This window comes from Oryx dammah, unplaced genomic scaffold (assembly GCF_014754425.2).
Source record: "Oryx dammah isolate SB20612 unplaced genomic scaffold, SCBI_Odam_1.1 HiC_scaffold_27, whole genome shotgun sequence".
NCBI classification, from domain to species: domain Eukaryota; kingdom Metazoa; phylum Chordata; class Mammalia; order Artiodactyla; family Bovidae; genus Oryx; species Oryx dammah.
This window is the reverse complement of record NW_024070211.1, coordinates 29163965-29183154: the sequence shown is the minus strand read 5'-3', so window position 1 is coordinate 29183154 and position 19190 is coordinate 29163965. Positions and strand designations below refer to the sequence as shown.

General features: G+C 38.1%; 1 protein-coding gene across 3 annotated transcripts in view; it reads right to left on the bottom strand.

Annotated features, from left to right (window-relative positions):
• USP37 (ubiquitin specific peptidase 37) overlaps positions 1–19190 on the bottom strand; it is an 89030-nt gene that overhangs the window by 46160 nt on the left and 23680 nt on the right. For all 3 annotated transcript variants that reach the window (XM_040228360.1, XM_040228359.1, XM_040228361.1), the window contains 3 exons: positions 15364–15461; positions 12713–12797; positions 4991–5152 (listed from right to left, as the gene is read on the bottom strand). In XM_040228360.1, the coding sequence (XP_040084294.1) occupies positions 4991–5152; positions 12713–12797; positions 15364–15461 (345 nt within the window). The remainder of the gene's footprint in view (positions 1–4990; positions 5153–12712; positions 12798–15363; positions 15462–19190) is intronic.

Below are 19190 nucleotides of genomic sequence, written 5' to 3'. Positions count from 1 at the left end.
GAGTCAGTCACGACTGAGAGACTGAACTGAACTGAACTATGCTGTCTCAGGAACGGTTTCTATTAATTTCTTCTATCAGTGGGAGCACCTTGATAGGCTTCTTTTTCCTTCTATGGAAACTGGTGAAAGTATTTTTTACCTTTACTGGGATCAATTTAAATAAACTATTGATATTATTTTCTAAATCATGAACTTTTTTTATACTTTGTTACTGATCAGGTGTTAATTGCAGAAACAAAAATCTGTGGCATTAATACGTCTCTGGTTAATAATGTGTTAATCTACTATTTTCCAATTCTTTGTTACATGCAATTCTAACTTTTATCTTTATTATCTTGCTTTTGTTTCCTCTTGGATTATTTTGTTCTTCTATACTCTTTGTTCATTTTGTGCTTGGAATTCATATTTTCATCCTTTCATTTGTATTCATACAGGTGTCTAGGACTAATTTTTTTCTGATCACTGCTGTAAATGTATCCCATAGATATTGATAAACGGAGTTTTCATTATCATTCATCTTCAGAACATCTGTTATTTGTGTTTGACTCAAGGGTCACTGGGAGAAGGCAATGGCAACCCACTCCAGTACTCTTGCCTGGAAAATCACATGGGCAGAGGAACCTGGAAGGCTGCAGTCCATGGGGTCGCGAAGAGCTGGACACGACTGAGTGACTTCACTTTCATTTTCATGCACTGGAGAAGGAAATGGCAAGCCACTCCAGTGTTCTTGCCTGGAGAATCCCAGGGATGGGGGAGCCTGGTGGGCTGCCATCTATGGGGTCGCACAGAGTCGGACACGACTGAAGTGACTTAGCAGCAGAAGCAGCAGCAGCAGCAGCAAGGGTCACTTAATAGGGTTTTTAGAATTTCTAGTTGGAAGTTACATTTTTAATATTTAGTTTCATGTTTATTATCCAGTTTCATTTCACTGTGATCAAAAGATGGTGGCTGTCCCATTTCCACTTTATGGGGTTCTGATTTTTCCTTTGTGCCCTAACATATGATTACTTTTTGTGAATGCTTCATATGTGCTTGAAAAGGTCTATACCCTATGATCAGAGTATGGCATTTACTATTTTCTGCAGATCTATCTGATGATGTTTTTTGATGTTTTATGTCCTTAAATATTCTATTTTATCAGCTATTAGGACTACAACCTCTGCTTTCTTAACTGTTTCCAACAGACAGCCAAATTGCTTTCCCTCCCTTTATTTTACAACTTTAAAAATCATTGTTCTAGGTATATCTCTATTATACAGCATAGAGTTGGTTTTGCTTTCTGAGCTAATTTGAAAATATTTTTCTATTAGATGTGTCAGCCCATTTACATTTCTTGATGTGACAAATATATTTGGACTCAACTGTGTCACATTGCTGTATTTTACTTATTCATCTGGTGTTTTAGAAATAGCTCGATTTTAAAAAAGTTTTTTTTAAAAAGTGGTTATATCTGTATTTGTACTTTTTTATAGTGCTCGTAAGTCTTTTTTTTCTATCTAATCTGTCCATTTTAAACAGTACTTTTTGACTTGCACTTACTACTGATGACAGTCAATTTACTTTTCTTTCTCTCTCCTTCCATTTTTAGTTACAATCATACTCCTTTGTCAGAAGAGATAATATCTATATGTCATCCTTATATATTGGTGTTTCCACCATTGTCTTATCTCTGTAACTGAATATATGAAATATTCACCATCTATCTTTTGCCAGTATCTCCTTCATTACCTCTTGGCTAGATGAAGCTCATACCCTACATTATTCCAAGTTCTTCCATTTTAAAACTTATTTTTTCCTAGCCCACATACCTGACAGCTTAGACTGGCATATCTGTTTATCCTTTCTTTCATCAAGTTTCTTGAAAATGATGTTCTTTTTTCATCTGCTTTTAATGATGACTGAGAAGTCTATTTCTCTTTCCCTCACAAATTATCTCATCTTTTGACTCAAGGCACTAAGGATTTTTCATCATCTTTAAAGTCTTATACTTGTACTAAGATGTGTCTTGTTCATTCAATATTCCAGGTACTTGGAGGGCTCTTTGAATGTATAAATTCAGTAATTTTATTTCTGAAACTTTTATTTCAAAGTTTTCTTGGGTTATGGTTGTAAATACTTGTTCTATTACACTGTTAGGATTTTTTTTCTTCAGAGATTCTAATTATATGTGCCATGGGACCTTCCTTGCCTGTTTTCTAATTCAACCACTTCCTCACTGACCGCTTATAGTTCTTTATCTCATTTTCTTCCTTGTTTTTTCCTTCAAAGTCCCTTATTAAATTTTCATTTGAACTTATTTTTCCTTGGGGAACTTTCATTTAGACTTAATTTTTGATATGATGTTGCCTTTCTTCCTCTCTCTCTCTTTTGTGTTGAAGCAACTGTCATTTCTTCCTGCTTGCCCATTCTGATTGTGGGTTAGAATTATTGATTTATGGTGCTTTTTTCATATCTTCAAATGCTTATTTGAGGATATTTAATTCAGTTTTGAGTACTATATAACAATTTCCTTACAGTTCATATTGGTTTTGGGGGTAGAATTTTTACTGGACTAAATATTTTGATTCATATTTTCTGTTTTTCACTTCTAGTCTGTACAGAGGTAGCCTGTTTTTTAACATTTGTATTCATTTTGTGGATCTGGTGACTAATTCAAGCACATCCTCTTCTATTACTTTAACAAAGTGCGCTTTCCCTAATGGGTGGTGGTGGTGGTAGAAGACTTACCAGATGATCCAGCAATCTCACTCCTGGGCATATATCTAGACAAAACTATAATTAAAAAAGACACATGCAGCCCTATGTTCACAGAAGCCAAAACATGGAAGCAAACCAAATGTCCACTGACAGATGAATGGATAAAGAAAGAGTGCAAGTGTGAGTGTGTGTGTGTATGAATGGATAAAGAAAGTGTGTGTGTGTGTGTATGTGTGTGTGTGTGTGTGTGTGTGTACTACTCGGCCATAAAAAAATATGAAATAATGCCATATGTAGCAACACAGATACAACTAGAGATTATCACACTAAGTGAAGTAAATCAGAAAGGGAAAGAAAAATGCCATATGATATCACTCATATGTGGAATCGAAAATATGTCACAAGTGAACCTACCTATGAAACAGTCATGGTCATAAGCAACGTCTGGTGGTTGCCAAGGGGGAGGGATAGAGTTGGAAGCTGGGATCAGTAGATCTAAGCTATTATATACAGAAAGGATAAACAGCAAGGTCCTACTGTATAGCACAGGGAGCTATATTCAATATCCTATGATAAACCATATGGAAAAGAACATTTTAAATATGTATAACTGAATCATTATGCTGTATAGCAGAAATTAACACTGTAAACCAACTATACTTCAATTAAAAATCTTCTTTTTCTTTTATATTTATGTAAGATGACTGATAGTCACTAAACTTACTGTGGTAATCATTTCATGATGTATATGAGTCAAATTATTATGCTGTACAATTTAAACTTATACAGTGCTGTATGTCAATTATACTGCAATAAAGCTGGAAGGAAAAAAATGCAAGAGGGCTCCAACTACCTAGATTCACTATTAGTGTATTACAACACCTCAAGTAAGTTAATTAATTCCTCTAAGCCTTAGTTGTGCTGCACTGTGTATAGGCGCTCGGTCACATCTGACTCTTTGCAACCCCATGGACTGTAGCCCGCCAGGCTCTTTTGTCCATGGGATTCTCCAGGTAAGAATACTGGAGAGGATTGTCATGCTCTCCTCCAGGGGATCTTCTAACCAAGGGATTGAACTCAGGTCTCAAACCCAGGTCTCCCGCCCTGTAGGCAGATTCTTTACCATCTGAGTCACCAGGGAGGACCAAAAATACTGGAATGGGTCGCCTTTCCCTTCTCCAGGGAATTTCCCCGACCCAGTAAGTGAGCCAGGGTCTCCTGCATTGCAGGTGGATTCTTTGCCAGGTGAGCTACCAGGGAAGCACAAGCCTTATTCCCTTAATCTACAAAAACAGATTTTTTAATACATCTAGCTCAGAGAGCTACTGTGAGGATTTAAAGACAAAACTCATTGAAACACAGTTTCTGGCACATAACAAACACTTCAGCTATGACTGATATTACTATTACAGCTATTATACCATGATCTCATTTTTGTATGGTTAATAAAAATATAAGCATGAGGCTGGGAAAGATAAAAATAAAATTAATACTGAAGTATCTAAGGAGATGGATGAAGCATAGGAGATTTAAGAATACGCATTTTCTGCTTTATGATTTTTTTATATATATATACACATTTGGAGGAGCCTGGTGGGCTACAGTCCATGGGGTCGCAAAGAGTCGGACAAGACTGAGCGACTTCACTTTCACTTTTCACTTTCATGCACTGGAGAAGGCAATGGCAACCCCTCCAGTGTTTTTGCCTGGAGAATCCCAGGGACGGGTGAGCCTGGTGGGCTGCTGTCTATGGGGTCGCACAGAGTCAGACACGACTGAAGCGACTTGGCAGCAGCAGCAGCAGCAGCAGCATACATTTACATGGAAACATACACACATGTGTTTTTTTTCAAGGTCCAAAAATTAGAGACCAGATAATGAACGGAACTTCATGGACGTGATAAATCTTTAATAAGTGAAACAATATTTGAGAACTATAATTTATGACTCTTTTAATCATTTTTTATACCAAGTAAAAGGGCTTCCCAGGTGGTGCTAGTGGTAAAGAACTGGTCTACCAATACAGAAGATATAAGAGACCACTATAACAGATGTAAGAGATGTGGGTTTGATCTCTGGGTCAGGAAGATCCCCTGGAGGAGGGCATGGGAAACCATTCCAGTATTCTTGCCTGGAAAATCCCCATGGACAAAGGAGCCTGGTGGGCTACAGTCTACAGGGACACAAAGAGTCAGACACGACTGAAGAGATTTAGCATGCACACATACCAAGTAAAACATACTTCAGTTGAATCACTTTATAAAAAGAAAGCAAAATAAAATAATTTACCTACCCCTGCAGTTGCTGCTGTTGGTGAGAGGAAAGGGGCACTCTTGGCTTGTTCCAACCAGTGTAATCCTGGTTACACCTCAGTTTTTTAACAGAAAGAGGAGCTGGCTGAGGAAGAAATCCCAAACTTCTTTTGGCAGATGGAGTCTGGCTTGAAATATTAGTCCTATGAAAAAGAAAAAATAACAAAGAAACAAAACAAATTTGAATGCTGCTTTCTTCCCCTACTAGATTCAGAGAAGTCAATGTCTAGGGGGAAATAAATATCCTAAATTTGAGGAAATATCAGTAATAATGATCACTTGGGAAAAAAACTTCACAAATGTAAATTAGCAAATCTGGTGATAGGGAGCTGAAGAGGCAAATAATATGGTAATGTACAATCAAAATAAGCCAAGTTAATAGCTTGAGAAAAAATATAGTTTTACTTTTTTATTCACTTTTATCCTCCTGATGGCTATCATACACCAGTTTACCTAGTCTTGAAAACCTTTAGGCAGTGAACTCTCTCCACTATTATGCAACAAATATTCTTACCCAATCTCCTTGAGAACTTACTCTAATTTATAAGCTTAGCAGTGAAAATGTTAGGAATATTTTTAATTTTCATTTAAAATTTTCCTAGCTAATGACTGTTTCCCAAAAATGCTATACCAATTTATGTTTCCACCAATAGAGAATTTCCCCCAATAGACAATTTCCCCTTTCCACATAGTCTCCATTACAATATTATCCCTCTAATGAATGGAACATGATTTCATTATTATTTTATAATTTCCTCATTATTACCTAAGTTGAACATATCAGTCTTTATGGTTTCAATTTCTGTCTTAAGAATCATTCTATAAGGTAAGATCAGAGAAATGGTTTACTATACGCTTTTAACAATTTAAAATCTTGTTTTCCCTCCTATTCAGGTCTTTAATTTGCCTGGACATTTACTTTTTGCATCCTACAAAGCAGAAATATGATACACTTTTTTATAAGGAAAAGTCAACTGTCCTCGAACAACTTACTATGTGCCAAGGACATCTGTTAGCCAGTGTTTAGTTTTTTACTTAAAAAAAAAAATTGTGAAATAGAATAGAAAAGTATATAAAAGTCCAATGTGTAGCACTGTTGTATAAAAATAAAGTGTGGAGCTTAACATATTTTTATAAAGCAAACACGTAAGTAACAACCATTAATGTCAAAAACCTCCAAGTGCCCCTTCCCAATCACAACCTTGAAGTCATCATTAGCTTTCTATCAGCTTTATTCCTTACTATGTACTCCTATACACAGTAGTTTGGACAAGACACATGTATATTTTTTCATCCTTCTGCTTCCAACCTTTCTCTATCTTCATACTGCAGTTGTCTTTTAAATAGCATATAGATTATTATTCTTCCTTTAAAATCTAGTCTTTTACAGAAACATTTAGTGTATTTATACTTAGTGTCATTACTGATTTAGGTTAATAACCTGATACCCTTGGTCTACTAATTCTATCCTATGTGTCATTTTTTTTTAAATTTATTTATTTTAATTGGAGGCTATTGGTTTTGCCATACGTCAACATGAATCCGCCACATGTGTAATTTCTGAGTCAGTATTTATTAATTTTTCTCTTCCTTATGAGTTGTTTTTCCTGCTTCTTTGTACACTTCATAATATTTTCTTGGATGCCAGAAACTGTGAAATTTTATCTTGTGGGGTATTGGATACTTTTTATTTCTATAAACATTCTCAAATTTTGTTCTGGGATGTGGTTAGGTTACCCAGAAACAGTACAATGTTGGGTTTAAGGTTTGTTATCTGGGAGCAGAGCAGCAATTCATCTAGGGACAGTTTTTCCTCATTAATGAGGCAAGTCTTTTTGTAGGCATTCAAACGGCCATTAGGAACAGGAACTATGCCTGGCTTTATGTATACTCTAAGTATCATCCATTTAGATCCTTTAGGGTGGTTCTTTCCCTGGCCTGGACCAGTCTCCTCACCTGCACATGCTGCTCAGCACTCAAAATGAATACTCAAGGGGGACTCTCTGCAGATCTCTACAATTCCTTCTTTGTGTAGCTTTCCCTTCTGGTACTCTGCTCTGTGAATTCTAGCCACCTTGCATTCCCTAGATTCCTAACTCCACTTCCTCAACTCAGGAAGAGCCCAGGACTGGCTCTGCCTGGTTCCCCCTCCTTGTGTGGCAACCTAGAAACTTTCACTAGGAAGCAAGCTAACATAGTCATAAGGCCAATTTGTTTCCCATCTCTCAGGGATCACTGTCTTTCACTGATTCATGTCCAATGTCTTGAGATGCAATGTTTCACATAGTTTGTCCAGGTTCTTGGTTGTTTCAGGAAGGAGGATAATGTGGTCCTTGATAGTCCATCTTGGACAGAAGTGGAAGTCATCTTTAACTTTTTAATATGTCTAAGTTAATGCCAAAAATGTCCTTTTCATCATAGGGAACTGGAAAGCAAAAGTAAGAAGTCAACAGATACCGAGAGTTACGTTTGGCCTTGGAGTACAAAATGAAGCAGGGCAAAGTTTAACAGAGTTTTGCCAAGAGAACGCACTGGTCATAGAAAACATCCTATTCCAATAACACAAGAGACGACTCTACACATGGACACCACCAGATGGTCAATACTGAAATCAGATTGATTATATTCTTTGCAGCAGAAGATGGAGGAGCTCTATACAGTCAGCAAAACAAGAATGGGAGGTGAGTGGCTCAGATCATGAACTCCTTATTGCCAAATTCAGACTTAAATTGATAAAAGTAGAGAAAACCACTAGATCATTCAGGTATGACGTAAATCAAATCCCTTACGATTATACAGTGGAAATGACAAATAGATTCCAGGGATTAGATCTGATGAACAGAGTGCCTGAAGAACTCTATAGTTTGTGACACTGTACAAGAGGTGGTGGGCAAAACCATCCCTAAGAAGAGAAATGCAAAAAGGCAAAATGGTTGTCTGAGGAGGCCTTACACATAGCTGAGAAAAAAAGAGAAGGCAAAGGAGAACAGGAAAGATATAAGCATCTGAATAGAGTTCCGAAGAATAGCAAGGAGAGGTTAAGAAAGCCCTCCCAAGGAACAATGCAAAGAAACAGAGGAAAACAACAGAATGGGAAAGACTAGAGATCTCTTCAAGAAAGTCAGAGATACCAAGGGAACATTTCATGCAAAGATGGGCATAGTAAGGGACAGAAAAGGTGTGGACCTAACAGAAGCAGAATATACTAAGAAGTGGCAAGAATACACAGAAGAACTATACAAAAAAGATCTTCATGAGCCAGATAACCTTGATGGTGTGCTCTCTCACCTAGTGCCAGACATCTTGGAATGTGAAATCAAGTGGCCTTTAGGAAGCATTGCTACAAACAAAGCAAGTGGAGGTGACGGAATTCCAGTTGAGCTAATTCAAAATCCTAAAAGACGATGCTGTGAAAGTGCTGCACTCAATATGCCAGCAAATTTGGAAAACTCAGCAGTGGCCACAGGACTGGAAAAGGTCAGTTTTCATTAAAATCCCAAAGAAGAGCAATGCCAAAGAATGTTCAAACTACTGCACAATTGCACTCATCTCACACACTAGCCAAGTAATGCTCAAAATTCTCCAAGCCAGACTTCAACAGTACGTGAACCGAGAACTTCCAGATGTTCAAGTTGGATGTAGAAAAGGCAGTAGAAACAGAGATCAAATTGCCAACATCCGTTGGATCATTGAAAAAGCAAGAGAGTTCCAGAAAAACATCTCCTTCTGCTTCATTGATTACTCAAAGTCTTTGACTATGTGGATCACAAAAAACTGTGGAAAATTCTTCGAGATGAGAATACCAGACCACCTTACCTACCTCCTGAGAAATCTATATGCAGGTCAAGAAGCAACAGTTAGAACTGGACATGGAACAACAGACTGCTTCCAAATTGGGAAAGGAGTACGTCAAGGCTGTATATTGTGACCCTGCTTATTTAACTTATATGCAGAATACATCATGCGAAATGCTGGGCTGGATGAAGCATAAGCTGAAATCAAGACTGCCAGGAGAAATAGCAACAACCTCAGATACACAAATGACACTACCCTTATGGCAGAAAGAGAAGAGGAACTAAAGAGCCTCTGGATAAAGGTGAAAGAGGAGCATGAAAAATCTGGCTTAAAACTCAGCATTCAAAGAACTAAGAATGGCATTCGGCTCCAACACCTCACAGCAAATAGATGGGGAAACAACGGAAACTGTGACAGACTTTATTTTCTTGGGCTCCAAAATCACTGCAGATGGTGAATGCAGCCATGAAATTTTAAAAGATCTTTGATCCTTGGAAGAAAAGGTATGACCAACCAAGAGAGCATGTTAAAAAGCAGAGCCATTACTTTGTTGAAAAGGTCTGTGTCATCAAAGCTACGACTTTTGCAGGAAAATCAATTCTGAATATTCATTGGAAGGACTGATGCTTAAACTCCAATACTTTGGCCACCTGAGACAAAGAGCTGACTCATTAGAAAAGACCCTGATGCTGGGATAGATTGAAGGCAGGAGGAGAAGGGGACGATAGAGGACAAGATGGTTGGATGGCATCACTGACTCAATGCACATGAGTTTGAGCAAGCTCCAGGAAACGCTGAGGGAGTGCTGCAGTCCACAGGAACTGCAAAAAGTTGGACACAAATGAGAGACTGAACAACAACAAAGTTAACTGTGGCCTCTCAAACAAAATAAGGAACTTAAAATGTTTTAATTTCCCATACTCTACTCATTTATTGTAACCTCTTTTGGTATAATATTCTGTTAATCTTTTGTTTTCAATCCTAATCATTTTTATAAAAACTATCAAAATATATTTAGATGCATAATAAGTCTGGAAAGATATTAGTAATAGCAGTTGCCTCCTGAAAGAAAATGAACAAGTAGGAGTTAGGAGAGATTTACTTTTCACTGTATGCACTCTGTACCTTCTGCAGTTTCTACCATATGCCCTTATTACTTCTACAAAAGAATAAATATTAAAGGTACTTAATTTTTAAAGATGCTTAAAAATTTTTTTGCTCACTGATTTTTCTTACTTCTACTCCTTTGTTTACTTTTCTTCTTGCTAAATAAATTCTGTCCTTGCATTCTTGAATTAAAATTTAACTGGATGTGTAGTTCTTTGATATCATCTGTTCCTACTGTTGCTGATGTCAGTCTGTTTTCATTTTATAGATGATATTTTTGTTTCTGGCAGCTTTTAAAAATTTCTTTACCCATCATCTTCCACAAGGTAGATTTAAAAAAATATGTATCCGCTCTTTGGCATTTGTTGAGGCTTTTCAGTGTGGATTTTCATCATTTTCATCCAGTATTTCTTTGACAAATTCCCTTCCTTTATTTTCCTTAGTCTATTTTTTTTTCTCCAAAATGCTATTAAGACATAGTTCAGTTCAGTCACTCAGTCCTGTCCGACTCTTTGTGACCCCATGAACCGTAGCATGCCAGGCCCCCCCTGTCCATCACCAACTACTGAAGTTTACCCAAACCCATGTCCACAGAGTTGGTGATGCCATCCAACCATCTCATCCTCTGTCGTCCCCCTCTCCTCCTGCCCTCAATCTTTCCCAGCATAGAGGGTTAAAAAACAAAAAACTGGAGAGTAGACCAAGAAGCCCTACGGAAATCTTTTATAAATTCATAGATTTTTAATGAATTTGAAATAAATTTTCTATAAATCTTTTTAAATAAAATTCATTTACATTTACAATCTCCTCTTTATCTATGCTACATCCTATGATCATGGATTTTTGCTTGTTTAGTAGCTGTCTCAGTCTGGACCTCTAATCTGCATAGGACTTTATATCAGGGGTTCAGAATTTTTGCCCCTACATAGGGAACATTAAAGCAGATACCAACCAGTGCAAACCCCATTTCTGGGTATTTGCTTTCTATCAGGCTTCCTCAGTGGCTCAGTGGTAAAGAAACTGCCTGCAATGTAGGAGACATGGGTTTGATCCCTGGGTCGGGAAGAGCTCCTGAAGGAGGGAATGGCAACCCACTCCAGCATTTTTGCTAGGAAAATCCCATGGACAAAGGAGCCTGGTGGGCTACAGTCCATAGGGTTTGCAAAGAGCTGGACACAACTGAAGTGACTGAGCACAAGTAGAAGGAGCACCAGGTAAGCAGCATATTTAAGGTTCCAAATGCAGGCAGTTACATAGAAGTGTTTGGGCTTGGTTTACTAGCACAGTGGAGAGGGAAATGACAACCCACTCCAGTATCCTTGCCTGGAGAATCTCATGGACGGGGGAGCCTGGTGGGCTGCAGTCCATGGGGTCACAAAGAGTTGGGCATGACTGAGCGACTAACACTTACTTACTAGCACAGAGGGCAGTTCGAGATATCCAGCTTCATGTATCTTCAGATAAGAAATCAAGTTCTGATTGGGGGTCAAGTTCAGTTTCCAACCTCATGTTGGTTTTGAAGACCCAGCCCTAAATACTTGACTCCAATCTGGGTTTTATACATGCTTTATGGCTTCAGCCTTTACTCAGCATTATTTTTCTTACCAGTCTGAAAATTTTCATCTTATCTTTGAGGGCAGTTTTGTATTAAAAGAAATTTTTATTTCCTCAATAATTCCTATGTGCAATGAAATGCTCATTCTATTACTTTGAAAAGAAATCTGCACTGTATTTAAACAGTTGAAAACCAAATTTAGTTTTTTTTCAACTTGGACTCCTTTAAGATTCTTCTAATAAGCAGAAATATATTAAGCTTCCTCTCTTAAATTCAAAGAGTTAACCATTAAAGTCATAAAGTGCTTGACAGATTCTACCCAAGGCTGAGTATATCTAAATATATAATAACAAATTCTTTAACTCACCTTAATCATTTAACACAAATAATCTAGATGTTTTTACCACTTTGAATTAATTCTAGCAAAAAATAAAATATGACTTAACTGGTCATTATCTATGAATGATCACTATGCTATATAGTAGCATATTTATACTTTCACTTTTTACAACTGCCCTTCTGTGTGGCATTCTATGAACACATATATATTCATACTCAATAACCTCAAAAATTTAACCTACATCTCTGTGTCAGTTGCTCAGTTGTGTCCGACTCTGCAACTCCACGGACTATAGCCCACTAGGCTCCTCAGTCCATGGAATTCTATAGGCAAGAACACTGGAACGGGTTGCCACTTCCTTCTCCAGGGGACCTTCCTGACCCAGGGATTAAACCCAGGTCTCCTGCATTGCAGGCAGATTCTTTACCATCTGAGCTGTATTTCTAGAATCACCAATTAAATTTCTGACTAGCCTTTTCCAGTAAAAGATACTAAGGTGAAACTGTTTGCTCTTTTAGGAAAACACCTTAAATTCTGGTAGGTAGCTTAACAAACATGCAAGCAATAAAGGCAATTTTAAAATGTCTCAGTGGGGAATTACTTTACTTGTGATGATGGAAAATACACTGGTCTAGAATCTGATCACACTGCCAGTCACAACCTGTGGCCTCAGTACAAGTCTTCCTAGACATCAGGTTTATACACGTGTTGAAAAATATAAAAAGCAATAGTTTGAACTAAAACACTTCTAGAGTACCCTGTAACTAAAATGCCATGAATCTGTAATTTTCATCTATGTTGTTAAATCAATGTATTCATTTAGAGCACAACACATAGATCCTCCCGTCATTTAATATTCAAAGAAAGCTCTTCAAGTTCTTCACAAGGCATATAGTCAATGCATACCTGTCTAGGTTAGTGCTGCCAGGAGAATAGTCCTTGGCTGCAGTTCTGCTACCATAAAAAGATGACGACTGCAAAGGTAGAAGCCCTAAAAAAATGAACAGACACAGGAAAAATTTAATTCCTAAATCAACCATTCAAGTTCATTTAATAATAAAATTATGCATTGGGCTTGTTTATATTTAACTCTATTTTCCCCTTTCTTTTCATCAAAGTAATACCTACATTGCATGTCTGAAGATCAAATACTGTGACAAGTTTGTAAGAGGTTACAAAAGAATACTCTCTAGCCCTAAAGCTCCACAAATTTTTCTTCCAATTTCTAACCAATTTTTGAAATTCAGTTTCTGTGATTTCCTCCATAACATTAGGTATAATTTGTATAACATTTGTATAATTTCTCAATTTATTAATTTTAAACCGCATCAGCTGGCTCCCTCAAGAAAAATTAGAAATAATTTCTCATTTATATCACCTCTACTCTTCTTTTCTCTCCAACCAATTATCACTTGTGTTATTTTATCATTTTATTTATTTTTTTGGCTGTGTCATGTGGCTTGTGAGATCTTAGTTCCTCGAGCAGGGATTGAACTCCGGCCAATGACAGTGAAAGCACCAGGTCCTGACCACTGGATTGCTTGGGAACTCCCCATCAGTTGTGTTGAGTTCTACTGATGAACTTTGCAATATTACACACTTAAAACTCTCTACATTTTGTTCCATGAAACTTTTTACCAGTTGACCTCTTATACTTTCCTCTCTCTCCTCTTCCACATTAATACTTGTAAGATGTACCATAACTCCAACAGTATTAACTATTAATGCATCTATTAAGGATTAATACATCTTCAAATATTCTATTTCCTAACTATAGTGAAAGTGAAAGTGACGTTGCTCAGTCGTGTCCAACTCTTTGCAACCCCATGGACTGTAGCCTACCAGGCTCCTCCGTCCATGGGATTTTCCAGGCAAGAGTACTGGAGTGGGTTGCCATTTCCTTCTCCAGAGGATCTTCACGACCCAGGGATTGAACCTGGGTCTCCTGCATTGTAGGCAGATGCTTTACTGTCTGAGCTTCCAGGGAAGTCCTTTCTAACCACAGGTTGATTATAAAAGCTGAAAACCAAAAAACAGCATTTATATAATGAATTATTATTTCAGAGGTGAGAATTATATTAGAGCTTTCTCTTTCTGTCAGAGTCCAATTTATATGTAAGTCTGAACCCCTAAACGGAGAAGGCAATGCCAACCCACTCCAGTACTCTTGCCTGGAAAATCCCATGGACGGAGGAGCCTGGTAGGCTGCAGTCCATGGGGTCGCTAAGAGTTCGGCACTACTGAGCAACTTCACTTTCACTTTTCACTTTCATGCACTGGAGAAGGAAATGGCAACCCACTCCAGTATTCTTGCCTGGAGAATCCCAGGGACGGGGGAGTTTAGTGGGCTGCCGTCTATGGGGTCACACAGAGTCGGACATGACTGAAACGACTGAGCAGCAGCAGCTGAACCCCTAAAAGGAGACTGTTTCTAGAGTCCAGATGAAATGAATTCTCTCAAACTCCCAATTTATCAAAATCATGCCATATTTTAGCTTTCTTCAATTTCAAGTTAAACACAATATTCAAATCAATACTAGATACATGAGTCTCTAAGAAGTTCAGAGGACCAGAGTGATGCTAAGTATAGGAAGCAGCAATAAAAATTCAGGGACAATCTTTTATTAGTTTTTGTTAAAAACAAGGTGAGCTTATACAACTGCTTTATGCGATAATTACAAGATCTGGAACTTCTAATAACCAGAAACACTGATAAGTTTTAATTTCAACAACTTTTAACTCCTTGGATTCATTCCATGGTCCAGGTACTTTGACAATGAAAGAACTTAATTCTAGGTAGTTGAATAGGGAGATGTAAAGCTTAAATTCCTTGTAAGCAAAATAAAAATCCCCTTATAGTTCTAATATTTAAAAAAATATTTTAGCCAAGTACCAGGATACAAACGTGGAGAAGGCAATGGCACCCCACTCCAGTACTCTTGCCTGGAAAATCCCATGGACGGAGCAGCCTGGAAGGCTGCAGTCCATGGGGTTGCTGAGGGTCGGACATGACTGAGCAACTTCACTTTCACTTTTCACTTTCATGCATTGGAGAAGGAAATGGTAACCCACTCCAGTGTTCTTGCTTGGAGAATCCCAGGGATGGGGGAGCCTGGTGGGCTGCCATCTATGGGGTCGCACGGAGTCGGACACGACTGAAGCGACTTAGTAGCAGCAGCAGGAGGATAAAAATTAGGGCTTCCCAGGTGGCTCAGTGGTAAAGTACCCACCTGCCAAGCAGGGGACATGGGTTTGATCCTTGGTTTGGGAAGATCCCCCGGAGAAGGAAATGGTAACCAACTCCAGAATTTCTGCCTGGGAAATCCCATGGACAGAGGAGCCTGGTGGGCTACAGTCCATGGGGTCAGAAAGAGTTGAACATAACCGAGCGACTAAACCGCAACAACAGGATATAAATTCGCATCCGATAACTAGTACAAAATTTACGCAGTGTTCCTAAATATGTGAGAAATATGCCCCAGTTTACATTTCTATTTCTAGTTAATACTATATATTGTATCATAAACAACTATATTATGCAAAGACCAAATACTTACCTGATGTCCTATTCTCTTCTGACTGTTTCAAACTCAGTTGCTTCTCTCTACTGCTGGTTAAATACTTTCTTGAGGGATCTGTCATAGCCTTGTTGTTCCTATAGTTAATAATTTAATTCAAACATATATGTATAAAGATATAATTCTTAATTTTAAATAGCTGTCATTAGAATTTACATTTCAATTGCTGAATTAATTGACGTGCTTAGAAGTTATGCTACAAGGTGTTAAAACCTTACGTAAATGAGAATCATAAAAATAAGCTTTTCATTACCTAGTCAAAAGTCAATCCAATCCAAAACCCTGGTTATTAGGCAAAAATGAAGGAGCAGTTCCTTTATAAAAAAGTCAAACCAGAGACAGTAAGAATATATAGGTTTTCTTTGCCAAAAGCAAGCCCAGATGAAATGATTCAGCTACTAAGACCAAAAGAATCAATTAAGAACTAAAGTGAAAAAATTAAAATAAAAATAAATTGAAAATAAGTAAAAAGAAGCAAACCATTCGATCTTGATAATGAATAGCTCTAAAAAGTAAAATAAGCAAAATCCAAAATGTTCTTATAGTCTTTGTAATTGAAATGTTATTACTAAATGTCAACAACATTTCAATTCATAGTGACTAAACTACTTTAAGTTCATGAACACAAAGTTAAAATTTCTTAAGCCCCTTTCCCCTGATCTATTATTCCCAAATACCTGAACCTATATTAAGTAGAGGGTCCATTGAGAAACATGCTCATGCTTTGATTAAAAGTGCTTATTTTAGGATATCCATCACGAATAAAGCCTACAAGCAGACAATGTAGATGCTCCACCCAGATTCCCTCTGGTCTTATTTTTGTATCCTCTCTTTCACACCAATTAAAGTTTTTCTCCTCCCATTTTTTTTCCCTTTAATATTAGAGTATAGGTGGTTAACAATGCTTTGTTATTTTCAGGTGTACTGCAAAGTGATTTAGTTATGCATACACATGTATCTATTCTTTTTCAAGTTCTTCTATTTGGGTTGTTTTTTAAATTTTTTTGATAGCCAGAACCTAGGGTTCCTCTTCACAAGATTGTCCTCAAGCTACTAGAGCCTTTGCCTGCACTCTCAGAGTCAAAAGTAAGGTCAGGTGCTAAAGGATACAAGTCAAGCTACCCTGCCTTGGATTAGAATAGTTTTAAGGTGAAATGTATATAACAGATTTTCTCTCTGGGATTAAGATGAAGCCTAAACTCTGCATTTTTCTGATCAGAGATCAGATTTTTGTCTGAGATCACACTCACTCATTTTCTCCTGCACTGCAGGATCTTGCTTCCCCCAGTCCCTTCCTGGTATCCCCTGGGAATAATTCCTAACTAAATCACTGGACACTACTCTCCATTTCAGGGTTTGTTTCTGAGAAACTTGAACAACAGTTAGTGCTAGAAAAGGGTCTAGGAAGCACACTCTAAGGACAAGATTCTGGAACTGGATCAATTATTTGGCAATGGTGGCAGAAATACCATTGGCTGGTGGTAAAATCTTTGGTATCCTAAAGTATAATACCACCAAGACTTTTTATCTGTAGTGAACTGGACTGGGACAAAGTAGAAGAGGATATAGCTCATGCAATCTTTCCAGCGTTTGAAAAATGTGGTAGACTGCACAATGGACCTTACTGGTGTTATAGAAAAGTTCTAAAACTGGATTATGGTGATGGTTGCACAACTCAAAAAATTTAGCAAAAATACAGAATTATACATTTAAAACAGGTGCATTTTACGGTGTATGAACTGTACCTCAATAAAGCTGTTAAAAAAATCCCAAATTATTTCCTTCCTTGTATCCAAGCCCTCTATTATGAAATGCCATCTGTTTCCCTATCCCTTAATGAAGCTGGCCTTGTGATTTCCTTTTTCCAAAAGAATCTAACAGACACAACAGTGCCTGAGTCCTGATTCTAAGGCTACAGGCACCTTGCAAATTTTCACTCATTCTTTTGGAACCCTACCACTGCCACGTGTGCTTAACTTCCGGGTAACCCTACCAGGTGAAAAAAGAAAACATGGCTAGTCTCCTGCATCACCCCAACCACTAGACAGCCAATGGCCAGTCATACAAGGAATGCCACTGTGGACCAGCTAATTCCCAGGCAACTTACCAAATGACCATGCATGGGTGAGAAAATGAGAGAATCCAGTCACAACTGGCCAAGACAGGCCTAGATAAACAGAACCACTTAAGTGACCACTGACTTATAAGCAATAATAAACAGTTACTATTTTAAGTATATTGTTATACAGCACTAGTGATATGAGGTAAATAATAATCATAAAGACTATGGGGGTCATCAAGGAACTATGCAACCAGAGCAAGCCATCATGAGCTGGGTGCTCTCATACCAATGAAGTTGTAAGATCAGGAAGTTACAGCAGTAATCCATCATAAAATGCGAGTGGTATATCCAAGTAAACAAGAATAGATAATGTAAACAGACCTATGAGCATTCTGGTGACCAGAGAGAAAAAGGAAAAAACCTATGCCTGATTCATGGATGGATCATCTCGGTACATTGATACAAGCTGAAAATGAACTGTTGCTGCATTGTAGCTCCACTAAGGGACTGCCCTGGAACACAGGACTAAGACAAAATCCTCCAATGCATAGAGTTTGAGAAGTGCACCTCACTGTCCATTTTGTATGGAGAGAAACGTGGGCCAGAGGAATCTTGGATGGTGGTAAATAGTCTAGATGGATGATCAGGGGCCTAGAAGGAGTAAGTCTGGAAAATCAGGCGAAAATGATTTATGGAAGAGGTTTATGCATAGTATGAACAAAGAGTGAAGATCTGTTTCACATGTTAATGCTCACCAGAGAACTTCACTGAAGAGACATTCAACTATCACCCATGATAACTTGTCTAGTGGATGCCAGTCAATCTCTGTACTCAGCCATCCAAATACTTCCACAAAGGGCCCATGAGTAATAGGCACGGTGGTAGAGGTAAAAGCTCCAAGTGCACCCTAAAATAGGGGATCCCTTTTAGTAAGTCTGATTTAGCAACTTATGCTGCTCAATGTCCAATTTCTCAGCTACTCTAGAGGCTGATCCCTGGCCCTTGAATGAATACTATCCCTTAAGGATCACTCATCTAGAGCAAGACATCCTGGAATGTGAAGTCAAGTGGGCCTTAGAAAGCATAACTATGAACAAAGCTAGTGGAGGTGATGGAATTCCAGTGGAGCTATTTCAAATCCTGAAAGATGACGCTGTGAAAGTGCTGCACTCAATAAGCCAGCACATTTGGAAAACTCAGCCGTGGCCACAGGACTGGAAAAGGTCAGTTTTCATTCCAATCCCAAAGAAAAGCAATGCCAAAGAATGCTCAAACTACTGCACAATTGCACTCATCTCACATGCTAGTAAAGCAATGCTCAAAATTCTCCAAGCCAGGCTTCAGCAATATGTGAACCGTGAACTTCCTGATGTTCAAGCTGGTTTTAGAAAAGGCAGAGGAACCAGAGATCAAATTGCCAACATCTGCTGGATCATGGAAAAAGCAAGAGAGTTCCAGAAAAACATCTCTTTCTGCTTTACTGACTATGCCAAAGCCTTTGACTGTGTGGATCACAGGCAACTGTGGAAAATTCTGAAAGAGATGGGAATACCAGACCATCTAACCTGCCTCTTGAGAAATCTGTATGCAGGTCAGGAAGCAACAGTTAGAACTGGACATGGAACAACAGACTGGTTCCAAATAGGAAAAGGAGTACGTCAAGGCTGTATATTGTCACCCTGCTTATTTAACTTCTATGCAGAGTACATCATGAGAAAGACTGGGCTGGAAGAAACACAAGCTG